Source organism: Pelodiscus sinensis, chromosome 5 (assembly GCF_049634645.1).
Source record: "Pelodiscus sinensis isolate JC-2024 chromosome 5, ASM4963464v1, whole genome shotgun sequence".
Lineage (NCBI taxonomy): Eukaryota > Metazoa > Chordata > Testudines > Trionychidae > Pelodiscus > Pelodiscus sinensis.
Genome location: NC_134715.1, coordinates 134,243,616 through 134,267,799, shown reverse-complemented (window position 1 = coordinate 134,267,799; position 24,184 = coordinate 134,243,616). Strand labels below are relative to the sequence as shown.

The 24,184-nt window shown below is 53.0% G+C and overlaps 1 protein-coding gene across 3 annotated transcripts in view; it reads left to right on the top strand.

Annotated features, from left to right (window-relative positions):
* LOC142829723 (C-type lectin domain family 4 member K-like) overlaps positions 1 to 24,184 on the top strand; it is a 114,735-nt gene that overhangs the window by 2,661 nt on the left and 87,890 nt on the right. The window contains exons 2-10 of one of the 3 annotated variants that reach the window (XM_075931108.1): positions 2,357 to 2,511; positions 9,417 to 9,654; positions 10,332 to 10,448; positions 11,063 to 11,167; positions 13,209 to 13,349; positions 14,063 to 14,214; positions 14,737 to 14,855; positions 15,456 to 15,605; positions 15,777 to 20,443. In XM_075931108.1, the coding sequence (XP_075787223.1) occupies positions 9,501 to 9,654; positions 10,332 to 10,448; positions 11,063 to 11,167; positions 13,209 to 13,349; positions 14,063 to 14,214; positions 14,737 to 14,855; positions 15,456 to 15,603 (936 nt within the window). In that variant the 5' untranslated portion in view covers positions 2,357 to 2,511; positions 9,417 to 9,500 and the 3' untranslated portion in view covers positions 15,604 to 15,605; positions 15,777 to 20,443. Of the gene's footprint in view, positions 1 to 2,356; positions 2,512 to 9,416; positions 9,655 to 10,331; positions 10,449 to 11,062; positions 11,168 to 13,208; positions 13,350 to 14,062; positions 14,215 to 14,736; positions 14,856 to 15,455; positions 20,444 to 24,184 lie in introns of those variants that run through there. The other 2 variants (XM_075931107.1, XM_075931106.1) reach the window with 2 other exon arrangements.

Here is a 24,184-nt window from a genome sequence, read left to right as displayed (position 1 = left end):
TTGCTCACAACACACCTGTTAATGCAGCCCAGAATCATGTTTGCTTTTCTTGCAACAGCGTCACACAGTTGATTCATATTTAGCTTGTGGTCCACTATAACCTCTAGTTCCCTTTCTGCCGTACTCCTTCCCAGACAGTCGCTTCCCATTCTGAATGTGTGAAACTGATTGTTCCTTCCTAAGTGGAGCACTTTGCATTTCTCCCTATTAAACTTCATCCTGTTTACCTCAGGCCATTTCTCCAATTTTGCCAGATTATTTTGAATTCTGACCCTATCGTCCAAAGAAGTTGCAACCCCTCCCAGTTTGGTATCATCTGCAAACTTAATAAGAGTACTCTCTATGCCAATATCTAAATCGTTGATGAAGATATTGGAGAGCCGGTCCCAAAACAGACCCCTGCAGAAACCCACTTGTTATACTTTTCCAGCAGGATTGTGAACCATTAATAACTACTCTCTGGGAATGGTTATTCCCAGTTATGCACACACCTTATAGCAGCCCCATCTAAATTTTATTTGCCTAGTCAGACACATAAAATTGTCAGACACATAGATGAACATAATTTGTTGGGGTCAAGTCAACATGGTTTCTATAAAGGGAAATCCTGCCTTACTAATCTGCTAGAGTTCTTTGAGGGGGTCAACAGGCATGTGGAGAAGGGGGATCCAGTGGCTCTAGTATACTTAGATTTCCAGAAAGCCTTTGACAAGGTCCCTCACCAAATGCTCTTAAGTAAAATAAGTTGTCATGGGATAAGAGGGAAGATCCACTCGTGGACTGATACCTGGTTAAAAGCCAGGAAACAAAGGGTAGGAATAAATGGTCATTTCTCAGCGTGGAGAGAGGTAACTAGTGGTGTCCCTCAGGGGGTCGGAACTGGGACCACTCCTATTCAACCTATTTACAAATGATCTGGAGAAAGGGGTAAACGGTGAGGAGCTAAAATTTGCAGACGATACCAAACTGCTCAAGATACTTCAGACCAAAGCAGACTGTGAAGAGCTTCAGAAGGATCTCACCAAACTAGGAGATTGGGCAACAAAATGGCAAATGAATTTTCTTGTTGGTAAATGCAAATTAATGCACATTGGAAAAAATAATCCCAACTATTCATACAATATGAAGGGAACTAAATTAGCTATTTTGACCCAAGAGAGAGATTTTGGAGTCATTGTGGATAATTCTCTGAAAACATCCAATCTCTGAAAACATCCAATCAGCAGTCAAAAGAGGAAACGGCATGTTAGAAATCATGAAAAAGGAAGAGAGAATAAGACCAAGAATATCGTATTCTCCCTGTATGAATCCACAGTACATGCACATCTTGAGTACTGTGTAGAGATGTGGTCGCCTCATCTAAAAAAAAAAATACTTTAGCATTGGAAAAAGTTCAGAAAAGGGCAAAAAAGTGATTAGGAGTTGGGAGCGGGTCCCATATGAAGAGAGATTGAAAAGATGGGGGCTTTTCAGATTAGAAAAGAGGAGACTAAGTGGGGACCTGATAGAGGTCTGTAACACAATGACTGGTGTGGATAAGGAAAAGTTATTTACATTTCCCCAAAACATCAAAACTAGGGGTCACCAAATGAAATGAATAGGCAGCAGGTTTAAAACAAACAAAAGGAAGTGTTTCTTCACACAAAGCACAGTCAACCTGTGGAACTCCTTGCCAGAGGATGTTGTGAAGACCAGGATTTTAACATGGTTGAAAAAAGAACTGGATAGATTCATGGAGGATGGGTTCATTAGGGGCTATTAGCTGGGATGGGTAGAAATGGTGTCCCTAGCAGCTGTTAGCAGCTGGGAATGGGTGACAGGGGAGGGATCACTCCCTCTGGGTCACCTGGTGTTGGCCGCTGTGGGCAGACAGGACACTGAGGTGGATGAACCCTTGGTCTGACCCAGTCTGGCCGTTCTCATGTTCTTTGGTTTTTAACATCACTGCCAGGAGACTGCTCTTGTCCTATCCCTGCCCCAGTCGGCTTCCAGGCCCTGCCCCTGCTTTGCCCCATCCCCTTTGGCTTCAGACTCCTGCCTGTGCCGCCCAGCCTGCCTCTGCCTCACTGCACGGCCAGGCCCCCACTGCTGGGCTGGACTTGGCTTCTCTCTGGCACAGTCCCCGGGCCCCTCATCCAGCTGCGGGCTGCGGTGTCCCTCTTTCCGGCTCTTGCCAGTCGGCAGAACTCTCGCTTCCACCACTAGGCCGGACTACACATGGCCCAGCTGGCGCCAGGGCTGCTCTCACCACCAGGCCACACGCCCTGCCAGCTGTGCAAGGAGTTCAGAAGCTCTCTCTGCCATGGCACCATTACCCCAAGCAGCCAGCAGGCATCACTTCCCATTTCTATTTCAGGCCAGGGCTGCGTCAGAGGGAGGCCCCCACCCGGCAGGCTGCAGAAAGGACCCAGGTGCCAGTGAGCAGGGTCCGGCTCTGTGCGCAGGCAGAGAATGGCGACGGAGAACGTCTATGGGAACATTTAGGTGTCGGAAGCTGCTCCCCGGCAAAAGGTAAGCACATGGGCTGCTCCCGACCCTGGGCCCCCGCTGGGCTCTGCTTGGCCTTGAGGTCTCTCATGGCCTTCAACTCTGGGGAGGCCACATCTGGAGTATTGGAATGGGTTATCTAGGGAGGTGGTGTCCTGTATGAGGGATGGCAGAATCCCAAGCATTGGTACAGGCTGGGGACTGCCTGGCTAAGTAGCAGTTCTGCAGAAAAGGACCTGGGGATTGCAGTGGTTGAGAAGCTGGATATGAGCTAACAGTGTGCCCTTGTAGCCAAGAAGGCTAATGAGTGTATTAGGAGGAGCATTGCCAGTAGATCCAGAGATGTCATTATTCCCCTTTATTCAGCACTGGTGAGGCCACATCTGGAGTATTGTGTCCAGTTCTGGGCCCCCCACTATAGAAAGGATGTGGACACATTAGAGGGGGGCCAGCGGAGGGCGACCAAAATGCTGAGAGGGCTGGAGCACATGTCCTGTGAGGAGAGGCTGAGGGAGTGGGGTCTGTTCAGTCTGCAGAAGAGAAGAGTGAGGGGGGATTTGAGAGCATCCTGCAACTCCCTGAAGGGGGGTTCCAAAGAGGCTGGCGAGAGGCTGTTCTCAGTGGTGACGGATGCAGAACAAGGAGCAATGGGCTCAAGTTGCGGGGGGAGGGGGGGAGGTCTTGGTTGGATATTAGGAAAAACGATTTCCGGAGGCGGGTGGGGAAGCACTGGGATGGGTTCCCTAGGGAGGGGGGGAATCTCCATCCCTAGAAGGTTTCAGTCCCAGCTGGACCAAGCCCTGGCTGGGCTGATTGAGTTGGGCTGGTCCTGCTCTGGGCAGGGGACAGGACTCCCTGACTCCTGAGGGCTCTGCCAGCCCCAGGGTTCTGTGATTCTAGGGGTTTCTGGGCAGCGATCACTTGTTCTGCCGACCACGTCCCCACAGCTCAGTCTTGCAGCAGGGGCAGCGGGCGAGGGCGCGTGTCATTCGTTCCCCGTGCAGCCTCCCCCGCCAGTCCCCAATGGGAGAGCGACACGGGCAGGAGAGGTGGGAGCCCGTGTCCAGCATCCCGGCCTCCTGTGGGGCAGTGCACTACACGGACTGGCCATAAACCTCATCCAGACTCCCCATCCGCAGCCCACTGGCATGGCCAGCCCCTCTAGGAGATCACTGGGCCAGCTTCTCACAGCCCCATCTCGGGGGACCAGCTCCTTCTCGACTCCCAGTTTCAGCGCAACACCCCTGTTCCTTCCTCTGCCCTGTCCCTGCCGGAGCACTGGCCTCTCCCCCTGAGCGGCTGGGGCAGGGCGGCGCTGGCTGTGTTAGCAGGGAAGGGGCTCCCCTGGCGTGGAGAGGGGGGAAGGGAGCCTGTTCCTCCAAGGACAGGGAGCAAGTGGATCTGGAAGCTCGGAGACAGGCACAAGGCTGTTTCCCTAAAGCTCCCAGCACAAGTGGGGTTCTTCAGGGGTCTGTTTTGGGACCGGCTCTCTTCAATATCTTCATCAACGATATAGATATTAGCATAGAAAGTACACTTACTATATTTGCAGATGATACTAAGCTGGGAGGGGTTGCGACTAATCTGGAGGATAGGGTCATAATTCAAAATGATCTGGATGAAGCCAGATGAAGTTTAATAAAGACAAATGCAAAGTGCTCCACTTAGGAAGGAACAATCAGTTTCACACATACAGAACGGGAAGCGACTGTCTGGGAAGGCGTACGGCAGAAAGAGCTCAGAGTGGACCACAAGCTGAATATGAGTCAGCAGTGTGATGCTATTGCAAAAAAAGCAAACATGATTCTGGGAGGTGTTAACAGGTGTGTTGTGAGCAAGACACGAGAAGTCGTTCTTCCGCTCTACTCAGCGCTGGTTAGGACTCAGTTGGAGTATTGTGTCCAGTTCTAGGCACCGCATTTCAAGAAAGATTTGGAGAAATTTGAGAGGGTGCAGAGAAGAGCAACAAGAATGATTAAAGGTCTAGAGAACATGACCTATGAGGGAAGGCTGAAAGAATTGGGCTTGTTTAGTTTAGAAAAGAGAAGACTGAGGGGGACATGATAGCAGTTTTCAGGTATCTAAAAGGGTGTCATCAGGAGGAGGGAGAAAACTTGTTCATCTTGGCCTCTGGGGATAGAACAAGAAGCAATGGGCTTAAACTGCAGCAAGGGAGGTTTAGGTTGGACATTAGGAAAAAGTTCCTGTCAGGGTGGTCAAACACTGGAATAAATTGCCCAGGGAGGTTGCGGACTCTCCATCTGTGGAGATATTTAAAAGTAGGTTAGATAAATGTCTATCAGGGATGGTCTAGACAGTACTTGGTCCTGCCATGAGGGCAGGGGACTGGACTCCATGACCTCTCGAGGGCCCATCCAGTCCAAGTATTTGGGCAGGGAAGGAATCCGACAGCCTGGCCTCTCCACGCAGCTGCTGTTCACCCCTGGAAGACCAAATCCAGATGCTCCGAGCACACTTGCTTCTGCCTGCGCAGAACTCCTAGATCGAGCGCTGGGCGAGTCCTGGTCCTTCCGTCGTCAGGCTTCGCCCTGTCTGGGATTGGCCGCCTGGCTCCCCTGCTGTGAAATCAGCAACCTGGGGGTGGGTCTTGGACAGGGTTGCTCTAGAAAGGCCCTTGTGCTGTGAGCCCTGCCTTCCAAGTGACGCATCCCCTGTCGCCCGTCTCCAGCATCTGGCCAGGGCAGCAGTGGGAACGGCTCATTAGGGTAGCGAGTGGCCGCATGACTGGCCCTTCTTCATCTCCGTGGGCTGCAAGATTGTTGTACCCAGAACAGCCTCCCGGGACAGCATCAGTTTGCTCACTGCACCCGCATACCTAGAATTGCCAGGCTGTTCCCTCTGGCATGCTTGGAACGCAGAGCGAGCACATGGCTCTCACAATCAGTGTTGTGAGCAATCAGCACCTCCCTTCCCCTGCCTGGCTTTATGTAATACTGGGAGAGAAAAGCTATGCAGATGGAAACCAGCACAATTGTGGGCAACAGAAAACAAATGCCTTGAGGCCACACACAGGACACGGATGGGCCTCAGGTTTCCCACCACTGGGCTTGAAACAACACCCTACCCATCCTGACTAGCAGGTATTGATGGACATGTCTACCATGAACTTACCTAGTCATTTTTTGAACCCTCTTCTAGTCTTCGCCTTCACAACATCCACTAGCAAGGAGTTTGCTCTGGCAGGAAGCCCAAATATGGCACCATCCTCTGTGTGACTCAGCGCTCCGGCCGGGTCACAGGTATGGTTTCCCTGTCCGGAGGGGGGGGGTGCATCAAGTTTCCTGCCCTCCCATCCTCTGCCTCACTGCCTCGCAGGGCTGGGGGACCCAGGTCCACCCTCTATTCTGCATTCCCACTCAGGGACCAAGGCAGGCGCCAACATAGATAAAAAGGAATGGTTGCTTAGCACCCGCTGAGAGGGAAGGGAGCTCTCACGGCTGTTCCCCACTCTGGCGCTGTGAATGCAGAAGTTGGGGGCCTGCAAGAGCACTCCAAAACCTTGCCTCTCCAGGCACCGGTTACAAAAACTTCCCTCCAAAATCTGGATTTGGGGGATCTTGCTGCTACCATGAAGTGCTTTTGGGGTGGGCACTTGAAACCAACCCATGGGGTACCCCAAGCTCTTTCCCCCCAAAAGAGCTTGAAAAAGAAAAGAAAAGAAAAGAAAAGAAAAGAACAAGCTGACCCCCTCAATCAGAAGCCTGCAGATACATACAAACAGACCTTCCAGGACACAACAATCATCCAATATCGGTTAATTAGAATAAAAAGCCCCCAATCTTTTTTTATTGGAACAAAACTACCGTTGCAAGCATAGTAAATTGGCTAGGTAGAAAGAGCCACAATCTGATATAATTCCTCAGGGAACGTCCCTGAGCTGTAAACCTTAGCTACAAAGAGAAAAACAATTCGCCAGCTCTGACATGATTTCCAAACCCCCATACAAGGAAAACAGTAAACCCTGATGGACTTTTCCCTATTTACACATTTCAAGAAGTCCGTTCTTGGAGAGAGAAAACATCTCCCATCTCCCTCAATTCCTGGGAGAAACTGCTCTGATCTCAAAACAAAGAAGAGAGCGAAACATGCCCTCCCCGCCTTCCCCCCCCCCCTCCCCCGTCCCAGTTTGAAATTCCTACCTGCTTAGTTATTAGCTGACCGCCCAGCACCTCTGCTAGGTACCTGAGTTAACCCCTTAGTCAGCAGGTGCTGGTCAGCACTCCCACTGATCATGACAGGAGCCCTTGAGCTCCTTCCCGGTGTGGGTGCCAAGAAAGAGAGGAAGAGGCATCCATAGCCGGTTCTCAGCCTTTTCAAATTAAAAAAGGCTTCTGCCAGCAGAAGAAGACAAGTCAGCACAGAGTGTCAACTTTTTAATGGAAAATGGAAAAGGGACTGCCTGTGTGTCCAGGTGAAATGCAAGGCCATTGGCCTGATTTGTGGAGAAGCAATTTCTGTCTTGAAACAAAATCAAACATTAGAAAGACTTGACAGCACAAAGCACATCAAACAGGAGGAATACCATGGACAGCTGCATGTGGGCAAAACTGAAGAACTTTAAAAGACTTTGCATGTACAAGAAACAATTTTGACCAAAACAGGAAAGGAGAGGGCCGGCGTTATGCAAACAAATTACGTGTTGAGAGATCTTCAGACGGAGAGTTTGTAAAGGAATCTTACAAACATTGCAGGAGGAGTAACGCTAGTTTGAATTAGGGGCTTTAGTTCAAACTACCTACCCCGTGCTGCGTGTAGCCGCGGGCAGGGAGTTCGAACTACCGGGCAATTAAAAATGGCGGCGCCTGGGAACATGCAAATAAAGCTGGGGATATTTTAATCCCGGGCTTCATTTGCAAATTCGAATGACTACATTAGCCACCCTAGTTCGAACTAGGGTGGCTAGTGTAGACTTACCCTACATGTTTATAACCCCAGATAAAGCTATTATACAATTACGTGACTAGCTTATACAGAATCAGTAGAAGATAAGCTTTCGTTTGACACCTCACATGGCCCTCTTTTTATAGACCTTTGGGGCAAATACCCCCCCATGGGTGCAGCAGTGATCTGGCTGCTCCCCTTAAAATCTAATAATGTGCCAGGGGGTCGCCGGGCTGGGGTGGGAGTGAAGTGCAAACTGCTCTGGCCCACGTGATGCTTTTGAATAGAGACACGGGCGTTGGCTAAGTGCTCCCAGATCTCTGCACCCTGCGAGCTGAGGCAGCAGGGCCGGGCAGCAGCAGCGGCCACTTTAAAGGTTAGATTTCCTTACCCGGCTGTCCCTTCCTCTGGTTCCTGGCTCTGAGGAGGGTGTGGCGAGGGGAGGATTTGATGTGGGGGGGCGCTCCCGGCACTGGTGGGGGGCCTAGTTCAAAGGGTGGGGTGAGTGCATTGGGATGGGGGATGCTGGGGAGGGGCTGGCTCTGGAGGAGGGGGGGTGCATTGGGGTTACTTATAATATTTTTTTAAATTAAAGATACTTTATAACAAAAGGAAAAACTTAAAAAATAATAGTCTGGTTACATTTTAAAGACTAACAAAGATATAAATCAGCAAAAGCGACGAGGAGTCCTGTGGCACCTTATAGACTAACCGAAGTGTTGGAGCATAAGCTTTCGTGGGCAAAGACCCACTTCGTCAGATGCATGTAGTGGAAATTTCCCGAGGCAGGTATAAATATGCAGGTTTTTTTTCTTTTTGTTTTACCAAGATCAGACTAACACGGCTACCTCTCTATTACAATAAATTTGACATTCTCAAAATCTTTTTTACTTTGTATTCATTAAAGCAATGTGTTACTTATTTGCTATAACAGTGGTTTTAAATATTTGAGTGAAATATAGTGCTGAAATTCATATTTAGGTTGTATAACGTTAATTTCTCTCGTGTTTTATAAAAATTTTGTATGTAAAAGACATGAACCTAATGAGAATGGGATATGAACACATTTAAAGAGAAAAAAATATTTAACAGAATTTAAACCACAAAACTTTATAATTTATATGTCTGTAATTAGTAAAATAAGTACAGCCAGTCCCCGAGTTACAAAAGGTCGAATTACAACCTTTCCTACTTATGACCAAACCTCCCATTAAGTGTTCATAAGCCGGTCCCCGACTTACGAACATACGATCCATGCTTACAAACAGCGCGGTCACATTTAAATTAATGGGGTCCGACTTATGAACACTTCGAGTTACAGCCAAGTGTTTGGTACATAAACGACTGTAATTCATTAAACAATAAATATCCTAAGAGATGGGTTATTTCCAGTGGTGTAGTGAGGAGCGTGTGGGAGGGGGAGGGGAAGTGGCCCCTGGGTGCCACACTAGTGAGGTGCCAGTATAATCCCCCTACACGCCCCCGTCATCCCTCTGCTCACCTGCTCTTCCTCTGCCCACTGCCACCAGCTGGAGCTACCTCCTCTTCGCCTCTCTGCCCCTAGCCCAACCCCCTCCACCTCTGCAAGGGGGCTAGTGCGTGTGGGACCGAGCCCCAAACTGGAGGGGGTCGGGTAAGACGCGGTACAAGCTCCCCCCACTCCTCTCAGGGTCGGGCCCCCTCGGTAACCCATCCCAGTGACACACAATATTCCTTAGGCCGATGGTTTCATTGCCAGGTGGGCACCTGCACCTAGAAATGGGTCTGAGAGCCACCGACTCGGCACACAAAGGACACCCCAGAGCTCTTGCATGGGGACAGCACTTGGCCATTGCTCACACCAGGGAAATGTTTAATGACTATTAAAGTGCATACGGGGTATCGGGCCATTTGCCTAGCAGGCAGCCTGGCTTATCTCTCTTGCAATTCACTCAGAGGATGTACGGAAGCCCAGCCTTACACGCTGTGGTCTGAGGCTTTGTGACCTACCAATTAACGAACTCACCATCCGTTGTGTGTCTGGGCAGCTTCAAATAAGTTAACCAGCCGCTGCGAAACACCCGCTTACCAGAAACCATTTATCAAGCTCAGCTCACGGGCACGGACAGAGAATGGAGGACGAAGCTATTTACATAAATTTGGATACTGGAAAACCACATCTCCAGCCTGCAGGTAAGTGTTCAGCTCCTGGGGAAGGATGGGGGATGGAGGAGGAAGCCATCTATACACATGTGGATACTAGAGAAGCAAGTCTCCAGCCTCCAGGTAAGGACCTCACACGCCGAATCCTTCAGGCCAACCTGCCCTGTTCTCTGGACTCCCGGCACTTGGCTCTTGGTCAGCTTTAGACCCAGCGGCAGCAGCAGCAGCATGTGCAGTGGACAAGAGGGGTTTGGCCTGGCCTTGATCTCCCCTGGCTCCCAGCAGGGCTTGCAAACTGGGCTCCCATCTCCCACGAAAACCAGCTTGTTACCCAAACAAACCCAACGCGTGAGGGGACTTCGCAAGGGCTTAGGAGGCGAGTTGGGGTCAGTTCTCAGTTCCTCTGCACTGGTTCTGCCCTCCCAGATCTACAGCCACTGGCTCTCCGGAGCAGACCCACGGTCCCTCCAGCCCAGTCACCTGCCTCTGATGCTGGCCTGTGCGGATGCCCCAGAGAAAGGAGCGAGATACCCCGGCACCGGGCAGTTATGCCTCAGCCCAGGCAGTTAGTGGGTGGCTGATGCCCCCGCAGGGTTTTTACTCCCCCGTGGATCTCTGTCTAACTGCCAGGCTTCCTCAAAGTGCCCTGAGCCCCTGGCCTCAGTCCCAGCTACGTGAGGGCACTGTGGCTTCGGCCTCCCACCGACTGGGCTGACTCCTCACCAGGAGGGGAGACCTGGCAGGGCAGAGCCAAGATGGGCTCCCGCGTCCATGGAAACATTCCTCTTGTCCCCCACTAGGCAAACGCCCTGACACGCCCGCTGCGCCGCCTGGCAAGTCCACGAACACCCTCTGCTCCCTGCTGGTTGTTCTGAGCCTGGCTCTGGGTGCCTCCCTCGTTGCAGTGACCGTCCTGTGTAAGTCACCCCCGGTGCAGGGTTTGACGCCGTGTCCTTGTTCGAAAGACAAACCAATCGGCCGTAACGCTGGTGTGAGTGGAGGGGCCAAGGGGAGGGGCCCAGTTCTCTGCAGCGTCCCCTCGGGTGCGGGGTCCCCCCAGATCAGTCAACTCCTAGTGCTCTGCATACGCCCACTCGCTAGGCAGGGGAGATTTGTGGGTGTCCGTGGCATGTTCCCGTAGATACTCAGGGCCAGGTTGGGCGGGTTTGCAGCCGGGGAGGGGAAAACACAGAGGACCTGCGTGCGAGGGCCCGTGTTCAGGGGAGCACAGGGCTGCTCTCTTGGAGTGTGTCTGGGGCTGCAGTCACCACAAAGGGAATGGGGAGCCATGGGCAACTCATGGGGCACTGGCACTTGCGGGGCGGGGGCACTCTGGGAATATTCCGGGGCACCCCCTGCCCAATTCGGGTGTCAGGCTAAATGGCAGATGCTTCCCAGTTCTGGTGCTTGAGTCACAGGTACAATAAAAATCTCGTCTCGACTAACGAGCAAATCATCCGCCGCACTGCGAGAGTCTGTTCTCTTTCGCTGCGAGCGAAGCACCACTGACCCCAGGGCCATGTGATCCTAGATTTCCAGGGGCAGAAGAACCTACGAGATGTCAAAGAAGCGGCTCACAAAATCAGAGTCTCTCTGCAGCCCAACAGCACCGTGGACACCTCGAAGGAGCTGGCCGGTGAGTGGGGCCGGGTGTGCGCTTGCTGCCTTCTCGAGCATGGGGACTCCCCTGGGCCCATCTCTGCGCCTCTGGGCACCTGGCGCTCTTTGATCATTTCTGCTCCCGGCGCCTTGGGAGAGAGACTCCATTGCTCAGAGGGGAATGGAGGCACCGGGAGGGCACAGGGGTGTCTGCACTGCAAGGGGCAGCCTCACAGCCCAGGCAGCGGGTGCGTGAGAGCTGCTGGAGCCGTACAGGCGCTGCGGTGTCGACCAGGCTGCAGGGACGGGAGAGGCAGGAGCAGAGCCAGCTCAGTGCCACCCTACAGCTCGGAGCAGGACTTGGAGCGGGTCAGTTTGCATCTAACCACACGGCTCTTACCAGGAGCTTTGCACTCAGGCAGGTTCTGGGCCCTGCTTCAGTTTCTGTGACCCCAGGGGCAATAGTGCAAATCAGTGACCGGCAAACACAGAGGCTGTGTCTAGACTGGCCAGTGTTTCCGCAAAATCAGATGATTTTCCAGAAAAACTTGCCAGCTGTCTACACTGGCCACTTGAATTTCCGGAAATGCACTGACGATCTCATGTAAGATGGTCAGTTTTTTTCCAGAAATACTATGCTGCTCCCATTCGGGCAAAACTCTTTTTCCGAAAGACTTTTGCGCAAAAGGGCCGGTGTAGACAGCACAGGACTGTTTTCTGCAAAAAAAAACCCCGATTGTGAAAATGGCGATCGGGGCTTTTTTGCGGAAAAGCGCATCTAGATTGGCCATGGACGCTTTTCCGCAAAAAATGCTTTTGCGGAAAAGCGTCCTGCCAATCTAGATACGCTTTTCCGAAAATGCTTTTAATGGAAACATTTTCCGTTAAAAGCATTTTCGGAAAATCATGCCAGTGCAGACGTAGCCAGACTGTTGCTGGGAGCAGGCGTGAATTGAGTGTGATACAGCAGCCAGGGGGTACCGAGGGCTGCAGAGTGGGGCCAGCCCCAGCCATGTGCAGAGAGATCACAGTCTGGTTCTGGAGCTGTCACTTCCCTGGGCTCTGGGCGTCTCTCAGGCTGTGTCCACACTGCAGGACGTTTCTAACAGAAAAAGTTCTGCCGCATCCAAGGAAAAAAAATCAGAAGAGCAGACGCATTTTTTCAGCATCTCTGTAAGCCTTGTTCTACGAAGGAGAAGGGATGTTCCAAAAGACACGGGCCAAGTGTCAGAAAAGCCACTTTTGAAAGAAAAGCAGAAAAAGATACACAAACTGCAATGTGTGTATCTGTTCCCAACTTTTCTTTGTGGTGTAGACATAACCTCACACAACCAGGGGCACTGCCTGGCTCCCACCTTGCCTGGAGATCAGACGCCCTCTGGCCCCAGCCAGCACTAGGCTGAGTAAATGTTAGTCACTCTGGTGCATGACAGCACAGCGCTGGTGAAATTTAACAGGGGGTCTGAGGACACCTCTGAGAGAGTCGAATCAGGCACATTGCTGGGAACCAGGGTTACTTACAGCCCAAGACTGGGGTCGTCCTCTAGAAGGCACCAAACCAGCCACACAGAGCACCTCAGCAGCCAGCAAGAAGCCTCACAAGCAATCCCCTCAGACTTCCCAGTGCTAACCCCGGCTGGTCTGCCAGTTTGCAGCAGAATAGCTCTGGTGTTTATTGGTGACACTTAGTAAACATTGTCCATGAAGCATCGCTAGTCCCTGGGTCGCCACCCCTCACAGTAGGTGGGTGACGCCTGCTGCTGCCTCCCGGACACCAAACATTCACCATACAAGTACCGAGGCCACAGTCACAGCTTCACAGACCAGACTCAGACCTGTATGTGAGCAGCGTAAACAGAACCAGCAACACAGAACCTTCCCGTAGACACCTCACACAGCCCACCGTGCACAGAGCGTGGGGAGCACACAGCAGTGGGTGCAACAGTGATCGGCACTTTCCTTTTGAAATCCACCAATGTCACAACCTGGCCCAACGGGGCCGGCAGGGGCTGCCCTAGAACACATCCCGCCAATCCCGCGTTCTGATCCCCGCTGACGTCGCTCTGACTTGCTCCCAGCGCTGCAGCTCCTGGGCGAAGCACAGGCAGGAGTCCGGATGCTGAGAGCTGAGCTGGGAAATGTCAGTGCGGAGAACAGAGAACTCCAGACCCGTCTGGATAACATCACTGCAGCACTGCGAGCAGCGCCGGATTCCTTCAGTAAGTCAGAGCTGCAGTGCTGACCGGCCCCAATTCCTGTCAGTACGGGGATAAACGAGACTTTCGGGCTTTCACCAACACCGAATTCCCCTGCATTAGGAACCACCTGCAGCTACGCATGTGCCAACCCCGCGGAGAACCGTGTGGAGGTTCAATTACACCCTAGGCCTTGTTAGCCTAATGGAAGCCCCCAGATACCAGCTCTTGCTGGATGCTTTAGGCCTGTCCAGGCAGAGGCAGAGAGAAATCGGCCTTTCAGTGCCTGGGGGGTTCCGCTCACAACTGTCCCTGGGCCAGCGCTAACCTGCAGGCTGTGGGGGGAACCCGATGGGCAATAGACCTGAGACCTTCATCACTGACCACTAATGGTCCCTGAGCACTGTTCCCCCCGGCTAGCTCAGCTGAGTGATAAGTCTTCCCATTCCCATTACAGCCGTGCTGCTCTGCACTGAGACCAGCCCATGCTCCAGCCCAGACACAGCTGCATTTCCGTGCTGGGGGAGGGACCCTGGGCTGGCTGCTCTCTGCAGCATCTCTGGGATCCTTCCTACAGCTACTGATGTGATTCTCTGAGTGGTTGGAGAGCCAGGCTCCAATGCTCCCTGGACCTGGGGCAGCCGAGAGCCAGGGGAAATGCAGCAGGAGAAGCCCTGAGCTCCCTGCGGGTGTCTCTGTAACTAGCCCAGGTGTCTGACCCCAATCTCTGCTCCCAGGGGACGTGTGGACAAAGCTCTTCACAGGCTGGAGGAGTCACGGTGGGAACCTCTATTACTTCTCCCAAGAAGAGAAGTCATGGTTCGAGGCCAAGCAGTTCTGTGTGTCTCAGGGCTCACACCTGACCTCCGTCTCCTCCCAGGGGGAGCAGGTGAGTGCAGGAACCTCCCAGGGCTTAGACCGTGGGTCGGGGCCTTGTTTTATATCAGAAGCAGGAGGTGGGTGGGTGACAGCTGAGGCAGCAAACCTGCAACGTGCCTTGTAACAAACTCTGGGGGAGGATGCCTGGCCCTGGAACCTGACACAGGGATCCACCCATCAGTTTAGAAGCAGAGATGGACAGGGGCACGGTGCCAGGCCTGGACACCCCAGAGTCTGGGGGGAAGGAGGGAGGGGCATATGGGGTCTGGCTCATTTCTCTAGGACAGGTCGCCATGGTTACTCCGTGCAGATGCACAGACTCAGACCCAGAGACGCTCCAGGACTCCCACAGGGTCTCCCAGTGAGTCGCTGTCAGCACTTGGGGTTAGACACCATTTCTACCACTCCCCAGTGCCCTGCTCACATCCCCAGACGCCCGCTCCCCTCCCCAGCCTGCTCAGCCCAGGTAGCGGCAGCTGCCCCTGCAACCTGCCTTGGGTGGCCTGACCATGCTGGGATCTGTGTTGGGCAGGAGTTCCTCTCCAAGGGGACGGACGGACAGTCGTACTGGATTGGACTCACTGACCAGGGCACTGAAGGCCGCTGGCGCTGGGTGGACGGCTCAGAATACAGAGCAGACGCCAGCAGGGGGTGAGTAACACGGAGACTGGTCCTGTGTTAATGTCTCGTCAGGCTCTTTCAGCAGCGTCTGCTCGGCCCTTTGGGTCTGTGTAGTCCCCAGTGCAGGGGGCCCGATCCTGAGGGAGGCTCCCGAATGCTGCCCCAACAGAAATTTACCCTCCCGGGAATTCCTACACACGCCCCTTTGCTCAGAGCCTCCCTGGGGACTCGCCATTGACCTGAATGAACCACCTGGATTTACACCAACTGAGGGGCTGGCCCCGAGCCAACTCCACCCAGCCAGCTTGGCCTGGAGCGAGCAGCCGGGTCCAGTGCTCTCCCTGGGCCGCATGGCGCTCCATCTCCCTCGCTGTGGGGTGCAGGCTGCAGGGGCCGGGGCATGGCCGGAGCCAGCTGGAACCGTTACACTGAGCGCAGGCGCCAAGGGCTGAGGCCCATGACCGGGGCAGGGAGAAGCTAATGGGGGAACCTGCTGCCCCCCTCTTTCCATCACTTTGCTGAGTCATTTCTGGGGGTCTTGGCCCCCTGCTAACTACAGAGTCTGTGCAGCAGAACCGAGGTCGGCGCGTGGCCGTGGTTCTCCTGAGACAGTAACACTCTGCTCTGCAGTTTCTGGTTCCCCGGTCAGCCTGACAACTGGCACCAGGTGCCTGGAGGCAGTGAAGACTGTGCTCACTTCCACACACGGAAGGAGACTTTGTGGAACGACTCCCCTTGCACTCTCCGTTTTCGGTGGATTTGTAAGCATACCTGCTGAAGGTATGAGGGGGGCACAGATGAGCTCCCTCTTCCCACAAACTCCAGGAGCCAAAGTTTTTGGGAAGCGGAGGCAGAGGGCAGATAATTAATGAACTGGAATTCTTGGATTTATCTCTGAGGTCTGCAGCATTATGCAAATATATGTAATATGATCTCATCTGGGTCCTCTAGCAAGCAGGAGCAAAGCCTCGTGACTTGGGTGTTCGTTTGTGAGCGCTGACAGCACCGCACCATCCTCCCTGATGCTGCCCCGGCCACACGCAGAGCAAAGACATCGTCCTCCTCCTTCTCTCTTCAAGTTACTCTTGGAGTTACTACTTCAAAATCATGCAATAAATAATGATTTGCTGCCTTCCACTAGAATTTCTATTTTGTTTTTGCACCTTTAAAATCAGATGTAGAAAGATGCAGAAAGATGTAGAAATACATATATATTCTCTAAATATAGAAATCTCTATATAAATAGAACCCCTCCATTTACTCTACAGCTGGAATCCCAGAATGTTTGGCTTATGGGGAGCAAGAGGAATATTTCCATGGAAACTGAAGCCTATCTAGGCTCCGCTCTGCCAAGTCTCCCCTCCTCTTCCGACATTTTTTGCGGAAGCGCAGACACACTCTTTCAAAAGCCCCTGTCTTCCTCGCGCCACAAGGAAGAAGGGCTCTTCCAAAAGAGGAGGTTTTTCCAAAATTTGGCCCAGTGTAGAGGGGCCAAATTTCAGAAAAGCCTCCTCTGACAGAACTATCGGGAAAAGGTATGCAAATGGTGGAGTGCGTTTGCGTACCTTTGACCGAAAAAAGCAGCAGTGTAGACCTGGCATGAGGCCAGGTGCTCAGGACACTGAGGAAGTGTTGCAGCCAGACTGAGATCCACGAGGGATTGAAATGGCTCGGGTTCATCAGCCAACCATTATTGGGTTTCTTGCACCTTTCTCTGAAGCGTGTAGAAGAGGCCAGCATCAGAGGCAGGTACCTGGGCTATATGGACCATGGATCAGCTCCAGCCAATTACTGAAAATCTGAGAAGGCAGAAGCACCGTAGAGGAACTGAGAACTGACCTCAAGGTTCCTCCTACACTGAGTCAGCTCTTGCAAAGTTCCCTTGCGTGGTTGTTTTGTTTGGGTTAGCTGGTGGAATTCAGGTTTCAGTGTGAGATGACGGTGCAGCTAGCACACTTCTCCTGGGAAGAAGAAGAAATACCGACCGGACCAAACCCCTCTTGACCATTGCACACGCTGCTGCTCCTTCTTGGGCTTACCTTTGCCAAGAGCAGAGCTGAGCTGTGGCTTTGTTCTCCCAGGTCAGCCCATGCTAAGAGCCGGGAGTCCATGAGAACAGGGCAAGTTGGTACAAAGGATTCCGGTTGTGTTGTCCTCACCTGGAGGCTGGGGAGCTGTGTGAATTTACTCTCCATATTCTTTATGAAAACGTGCTTCTGCTGTAGATGTGACATAACTGAGAAACACTTAATGCAGGATGGCTCATGTGAGTTGTCATTGGAAAGGTTGTGATTTACTGAGTGTGGTTTTCCCATTTGTATGCCTTTATCGTTTTGGCACTGGAAGTTAGCAATATTGACCATTCATCTGTATTCCAAACCATCCAGAACTAGCCCTTCCGTTGCAGCGATGAAAAGCCAGACAGGGCTGCTGGCCCATTAGCCCAGACGAGGGAGTGTGAAAGAGGCTGGTCTTCCTGTAGATGCTGCAAACAGCATGTGAGTAATGGCTGTTCCGACCCTGCAGAGATATGTTTCCATGTCCCATGTGTCTACGCTACAAGCCTTTATTTCCAAATAACATTGAGCTGGAGGACTTCCCAAGCATAGTTACAAGCTGGGGACTTGTAGTATAGTTAAGTAGTAGTTCTGCAGGGAAGGACCTGGGGGTTACAGTGGATGAGAAGCTGGAGATGAGTCAACAGTGTGTCCTTGTAGCCAAGGAAGCTAATGGCATATTAGGATGCATTAAGAGGAGCATTGCCAGCAGATCCAGAGAAGTGATTCTTCCCCATATTTGGCTCTAGTGAGGCCACATCTGGAGTGTTGTGTCCAGTTCTGGGCCCCCCACTACAAAAAGGATGTGGACGCATTGGAGAGGGTCCAGCAGAGGGCAACCAAAATGATTAGGGGGCTGGAGCATATGACCTATGAGGAGAGGCTGAGGGAGTTGGGCCTGTTTAGTCTGCAGAAGCGAAGAGCGAGGGGAGACTTGAGAGCAGCCTTCAACTTCCTGAAGGGAGGTTCCAAAGAGGCTGGAGAGAGGCTGTTCTCAGTAGTGACAGATGGCAGAACAAGGAGCAATGGGCTCATGTTGTGGTGGGAGAGGTCCAGGTTGGATATTAGAAAAAACTATTTCACTAGGAGAGTAGTGAAACACTGGAATGGGTTCCCTGGGGAAGTAGTGGAGTCTTCATCCCTAGAGGTGTTTAAGTCTCGGCTTGACAAAGCCCTGGCCGGGTTGATTTAGTTGGGATTGGTCCTGCCTAGAGCAGGGGGCTGGACTTGATGACCTTCTGAGGTCTCTTCCAGTTCTATGGTTCTATAATTCTATTACTTCTTACTCTGACTCCTGGTAACCCTGGTTTCACGAGGAGGAAGGGAAATTGAAGGAAGAGTGCTCTTCCTTCAACTTCCTGCACTGTAGACAGAAACAAAAGCTCAGTGAAGCAATTTCCACTCATGCTATGCAATTGACGTAGCTGAAGTTGCGTAGCTTAATTCGACTTTAATCCTAGTGTGTAGATGTTCCCCAGAAGACAAAGAGTTCCTTACACAAGAGTGACATAAGGCAGGGAAGTGACGTCACCAGGGTTCTCCTTTGTCTCATCACGCAAAGAGACACTGAGAAACACCCGGAAACAACAACTGAACTGGGGAAAGGAAGGTCAGGGCCCAGGCTGGGAGGATATCCAGTTTGTGAGGCATAACCCTGAAGTTTCAAGCTGCAGGCCAATGCAGCTGACATCATAGACTCATAGACTTTAAGGTCAGAAGGGACCATTATGATCATCTAGTCTGACCCCCTGAACAATGCAGGCCACAGAATCTCACCCACCCCTCCTAGAATAATCCTCTCACCTATATCTCAGATATTGAAGCCTTCAAATACTTTGAAGACCCCAAGATGCAGAGAGCCTCTAGCTGTGATCTGTACCCCATGCTACAGAGGAAGGTGACCTCTAACCCAATGCTATTCCCTGCCAATGTTCAACAAATAAACAACATGCAGAAAGACAATACCTAGCGTGGGAAATGATTCAGTAAAACAGGCTTGGTTTGCGTGCTTTGCCCCATTTGCTCAGTATTCTGCTATGTTCTGTTTGCTACCTCTTTAACCACCTAAAATCCCCATTTTGTAGTCAATATAGTTATTTCTTATGCACGACATAACCCCATTTGTACAATTAATAGTGAGGGATAGTTGTGTATATCTGTCCTCCGCAGTGGGGAAGGAGGAGTATAAAGTGGGCTTATATACAGACTTTGACAGTATGTCTACACTTGCACCCTAATTCGAACTAGGGATTCAAGTGTAGGTGACCGAAATTGCTAATAAAGTGGGGATTTAAATATCCCGCGCTTCATTAGCATGTTCTCGCCAGCACGTTATTGCACTGAACAGCTGTTTCGAAGTGAAAGTGCGCGCCGGGACGCGTTAGTTTGAACCAAACCCCTTGGTTTGAACTAACGTTACTCCTAATTCCACTGCACTGGAGCCCGTCTTCAGAACTATCCCCACCACTGCGCAAAGGGGCGCCAGGCTCAGCAGCTTCTGCCAGGCAAAAGTCTGCTTTTCCCAAGGCCTATTTGGCAGAAGCAGGGGCCAGTTGAGGAACCCGCCTGGCAGCGCCTTGGAAAAGAGGATAGCGTTGCAATCACTGGAGACTGCAGGTGTCCATTACGCTGCTTCTCGTAGCCAAAGGGAGCACTGTACCACTTCACCTGTTTCCTCCCTGGCTCAGCCGCTGTCCTGACCCGCCCCTCTCACTCCCAGGACAACACGTCTACGTCTGGCTGGGAAGAACATTAGAACAGCCAGGCTGGGTGAGACAAAAGGTAGATTTTGCCCCATAACCTGTCGTATGATGACAGCCATGCCAGCTACCCCATGGGAAATGAACAGAATGGAGAATCATCAAGTGATCCCTCCCCTGTCACCAAGTGCCAGCTTCTCACAAACAGAGCCTAGGGTGTCATGTTACTGGATTTTGAGGGGAGCAGCCAGATCACTGCTGCACCTATGGGGGGTGTTGGCCCCAAAAGTGGCACAAAGGGGGGCCATGTGAGGTGTCAAATAGAAGCCTACTTTCTTCTGATTCCATATATGCTATTCATGTGATTGTATAATGTCGGTATGTGAGGTTATAAGCATGTATTTTGTGTGGATACCAAACGTTTCTCTATATGTGGTTGAACTATGGGCAAAGCAGCTCAGCCTATGGACATGCTAACGAGCAAAGCTCTGGAACAATAACCCTCTGTAGGCCAAGGACACACCTCAAGAGTGGTGACTCATACCTAGGGGCTACCAGCAGGGAACACAGGGATAGGCCACGGGCCAGGTGACCTGCTGCATCCAAGAAGAGACCAGGAAGGATGTATAAATAGGCCATGTGGCCGACTCCATCTTGGTACTCAGCTCAGCACTTCATCCCAGAGGCAGCAGTGCAGGGATCGAAGAGCCGGGAAGAACTGTGGACCCATCCTGGCGTCTGATGTGCTACTAAGGACTTCTAAGCCAGCAGCTGTAACATCTCTGCTAGAGCCTGCACCGCGAACTGGGAGATTCGATGCATGTAAAGTATTATCCTTTAACAACCTCACTCTCATGCTTTTCTTTCTGGTAGAAATAAACCTTTAGATGTTAGATGCTAAAGGACTGGCTCCGCGTGATGTGTGGGTAAGATCCGGAGGGTAAATTGACTTGAGGTCTGTGTCTGGTTTCTTGGAACCGGACAGAACTTGTTCAGGGTAGGTGAGATTGGGTTCTAAGACACACACCCCCACCTGTATATGAGGCCCGGGGCCATCTGGGGCACAGATATTGCTGGGGTGGCAGAGGGGTTTTGCTCGTGAGGCTTCAGGAAGGCAGCTGAAGTGCTCTGTGGGTCTGGTTTGTGGCCTGTTTGGAAAGGTCACAAGCAAAACTCCTCTGGCACCCCAGCAATATCCGTGCCCTAGATGGCCCCGGGCCTCATAAACAGGTGGGGGGGGGGGGGATCTTAGAACCCAATCCCACCTACCCCGAACAAGTTCTGTCCAGTTCTAAGAAACCACCCACAGGCGGTTAGCTCAGCTGGTTAGAGGATGGTGCTGATAAAGCCATGGTCATGGGTTCAAACCCCATGCTTGCCAGTAAGGGGCAACAGCTGGTGGCTTGTCTGCCTTCTTGCTGACTGCTAGGTGCAAAGAGGCAAAGGAATAGATTTAAGCAGCTGGCAGGGAGTCAAGAAAATATCCTACTCAGAGGAAGATGCATCAATTGCTTTCCTGTCCTTCCTCCTCAAGCCTGCACTGCACAACATGCTTCAGGCTATGTCTAGGCTGCAGGCTTCTTTCAGAAGAGATATTTCAGAAAACCGCGAACCCCTGCACCAGCACTGCCAGGCCACGCCCCTACCGGCTAATGAGCCCTGCCCACAGGGGCTCTCCACGAAGCAGCAATTTGCCCTGAGCGGACGCCCTCAGTGGTGCCCAGACCCGGCCTGGTCAGTCACAGGGGGCAGCCCCTGGAGTAGCTCGCTCCGTTCTCCATTGCCCAGGCTACTAGTTACCCTTCTGCCCGTGGTGGTTCCAATAGGTCCAGCGTTACAGGGACTTTCCTCCTGCAGCCTGTCCAGCAGCTGAAGGATAGCTGGGGTCTCGTGACACCTAGTGGTGTGCTGGGCTATTGCACATTGCTGTAGCCACCCAGGAGGGGCTGCCTACGGATTCTCCTTGCCAGGAGCCGGAATAGGAAAGCTAACCAGCCCTTGGATAGCGCTTTCCCTCAGCCGCTCTCAACGGCCTTCCCAGCAGTGCGCAGTATCACCACCCCCATTTTACAGACGGGGAAAACAAGGCACAGAGCAGGAGAACGACTTGCTCAAGGTCCCTCAGCCGGTCAGTGACGGAGCCGGGAACTGACGATGGCTTGAATTTCATGGAGCTTTCCGGAGACTTTATATCGACACCCAATGGGAATTTTGCATAATGCTCCTTCCTAGCCATGGACTTCAAGGGATTGTCTTTGTAGCTGCCTGCACAGAGGTGCTGTCCTGTGCTCTCACATCCAGACCGGACCCCAGACCAAAACCTTTGCCTCCACCCATGGGTTTTAGTGATCCTGTAACAATAAGGGTTTGTGGGCAGGGCCGGCTTTAACAAGCACGGGGCCCGATTCCGGGGGCAGGGCTGTGCATGCGCAGCACCTGGGGCGGCACAGCGCATGCCCCACATGCCCAGGAGCAGGGCCTCCTTAGGCGCGGGGCCCCATTATGGGGAATCGGCCGAATCAGCCTAACGCCAGCCCTGTTTGTGGGGGCACCGCTGAGAGGGTCGAATCAGGGTGAATTGCTGAGAACCAGGGCTGCTTACAGCCCAAGACTGGGGGTCCCCCTCTACAAGGCACCAAACGAGTCGCACAGAGCACTTCTGTTCCACCACTCTGGCCAGCAAGAAGTCACACGAGCAGTCCCCTTAGACCCTCCAGGGGTGAGAAGCAGGACTGAAGGCCAAGCAGAGGCATCTCCAGGACCCTTTTGTGTCCTCGGCCACGTGGAGGGGCTCCCCTTGTTCTCCTCCCTTCTTAGGCAGATGCCAGGGCCCTGGGCTCCGGGCGTCTCTCAGGCTGTGTCCACACTGCAGAGCGTTTCCACGGTACTGGAGGTATCCCGGAAATGCTCTGCTGTGTCCAAAGAATGCATCTGCTTTTCCAAAAAAAAATTGCTTTGTGTGGAAAGAATCCCAGTGTCCGGGCAGGGAGGTGCCCCAACCACCACCGCTGCCTTCGCAGGAAGAACCTGAGACGCAGACAATGATTCATTGTCTGACCCCAGTCTCTGCTCCCAGGGGACGTGGGGACAAAGCTCTCCGCAGACTGGAGGGGTCACGGTGGGAACCTTTATTACTTCTCTCAAGAAGAGAAGTCTTGGGATGAGGCCGAGCAGTTCTGTGTGTCAGAAGCCCCGAGTCCTGTCAGAGCCGCTGGGCGGGGGGGCGGGTAGAACAGGGAAAGCCCCAGTCCCCAATCCTGGTCCCTCAAAGAAGCACAGGGAAGGGATGGAAGCCCCCCCCCCCCCCAATCCATGTGGCCTGCAGCTGCAGCCCTGGGACTGGGGCAGCTCATGCTCCCTGCTTTGGCCTCAGGGAGGGGGCAGCTCCTTCTCCCCACCGCGGCCTGGGGGTCCTGGTGGGGCACAGAGAGTCTCTGGTCTCGGGGCCGTGTGGGGGAGGGGGTAGAAAGCAGCAAGCGGGCCGTGGGGCTGTGGGGCTGCCGGGAGGGGTCCCGTGTCCGGATTTTTTACAACAACCCCTGGGTGAAAGGGGAGCCCGGCAGCTCCACTCAGCACTGCTGACCAGGCCGGTAATTTCCATTTGGGGTCACATCCTGACCCCTAACCCCTGCCTCTGCCCTCAGCACCCTCCCGCCCCAAGTCAAGCTCCTTCTGCACTCTGCCCCCCTCCCTCAGCCCAGCCTCCTGCCCCCGCCAGAGCCCCCTCCTGCCCCTCACTCCCCTCCCGGAGCTGCGTGTGTTTCTACTGGTGGTGCACGTCCACACATGCCTCAGTGCACAGAACAAATGTTATTCTGCACATGGATGGGAAAAATTGGAGGGAACATTTCTCCTAATACCCTGAACCCCACTTGCACTCTGAACTGCTCAGCCCCAGTCTGACGTTCCCCCTGCAACTCAAACCCCTCATCCCCCAAACCCGCACCCCTAGCTGGAGCCCTCATCCTCTCCTGCACCCCAATCCCCCAAACGCCTGCCCCGTTGCGGAGCCCCCTCCTGCACCCTGAATCCCTAATGTCTGGCCCCACCACCAAGCCCACATCCCCAGCCCATGGCCCTTATCCCCTCCACACCCCAACCCTTCACCTCTGCCCATAGAACTGTCCCACACCGAACATGTCAGCTCCACCCCACAGCCTGGAGCCCAATCCTTGGGTCCTTCCAAGGAAGTGACGGGGGGGGAGGGCTCCTGTGCGGGGGAAGGAGCGTCTGTGTTCAGTTACACTGTGCTTCGGAGGAGCAGCGGGAGAACCCAAACACCTGTTAACCCCTCTCCCAGCAGACCCTGAATTGCTCCCCACCGTGGGGCGAACACACCGTGCGATGTACACGGCACAGCAGGCACCACTTGGCCGTTAGCGAATGCTGGCACATGTACCCAGCGCTGCTCCGTCCTTAACTCCGATTGGTCCCACGGCTGTTTGCTCTTCCCTTCCCGCCCCTCAGGGAGAGAGAGCAAAGTGCCCAGCTCATCTGTCCCCTGACTCCCCAGCCAGAGTGAGGAATGCAGCAAGCAGCGCACTTTCCCCTTGCTCCCTGAAAAAGAGAACAGCCAGCAATGCCCCCCTATGAATTGGGGGGG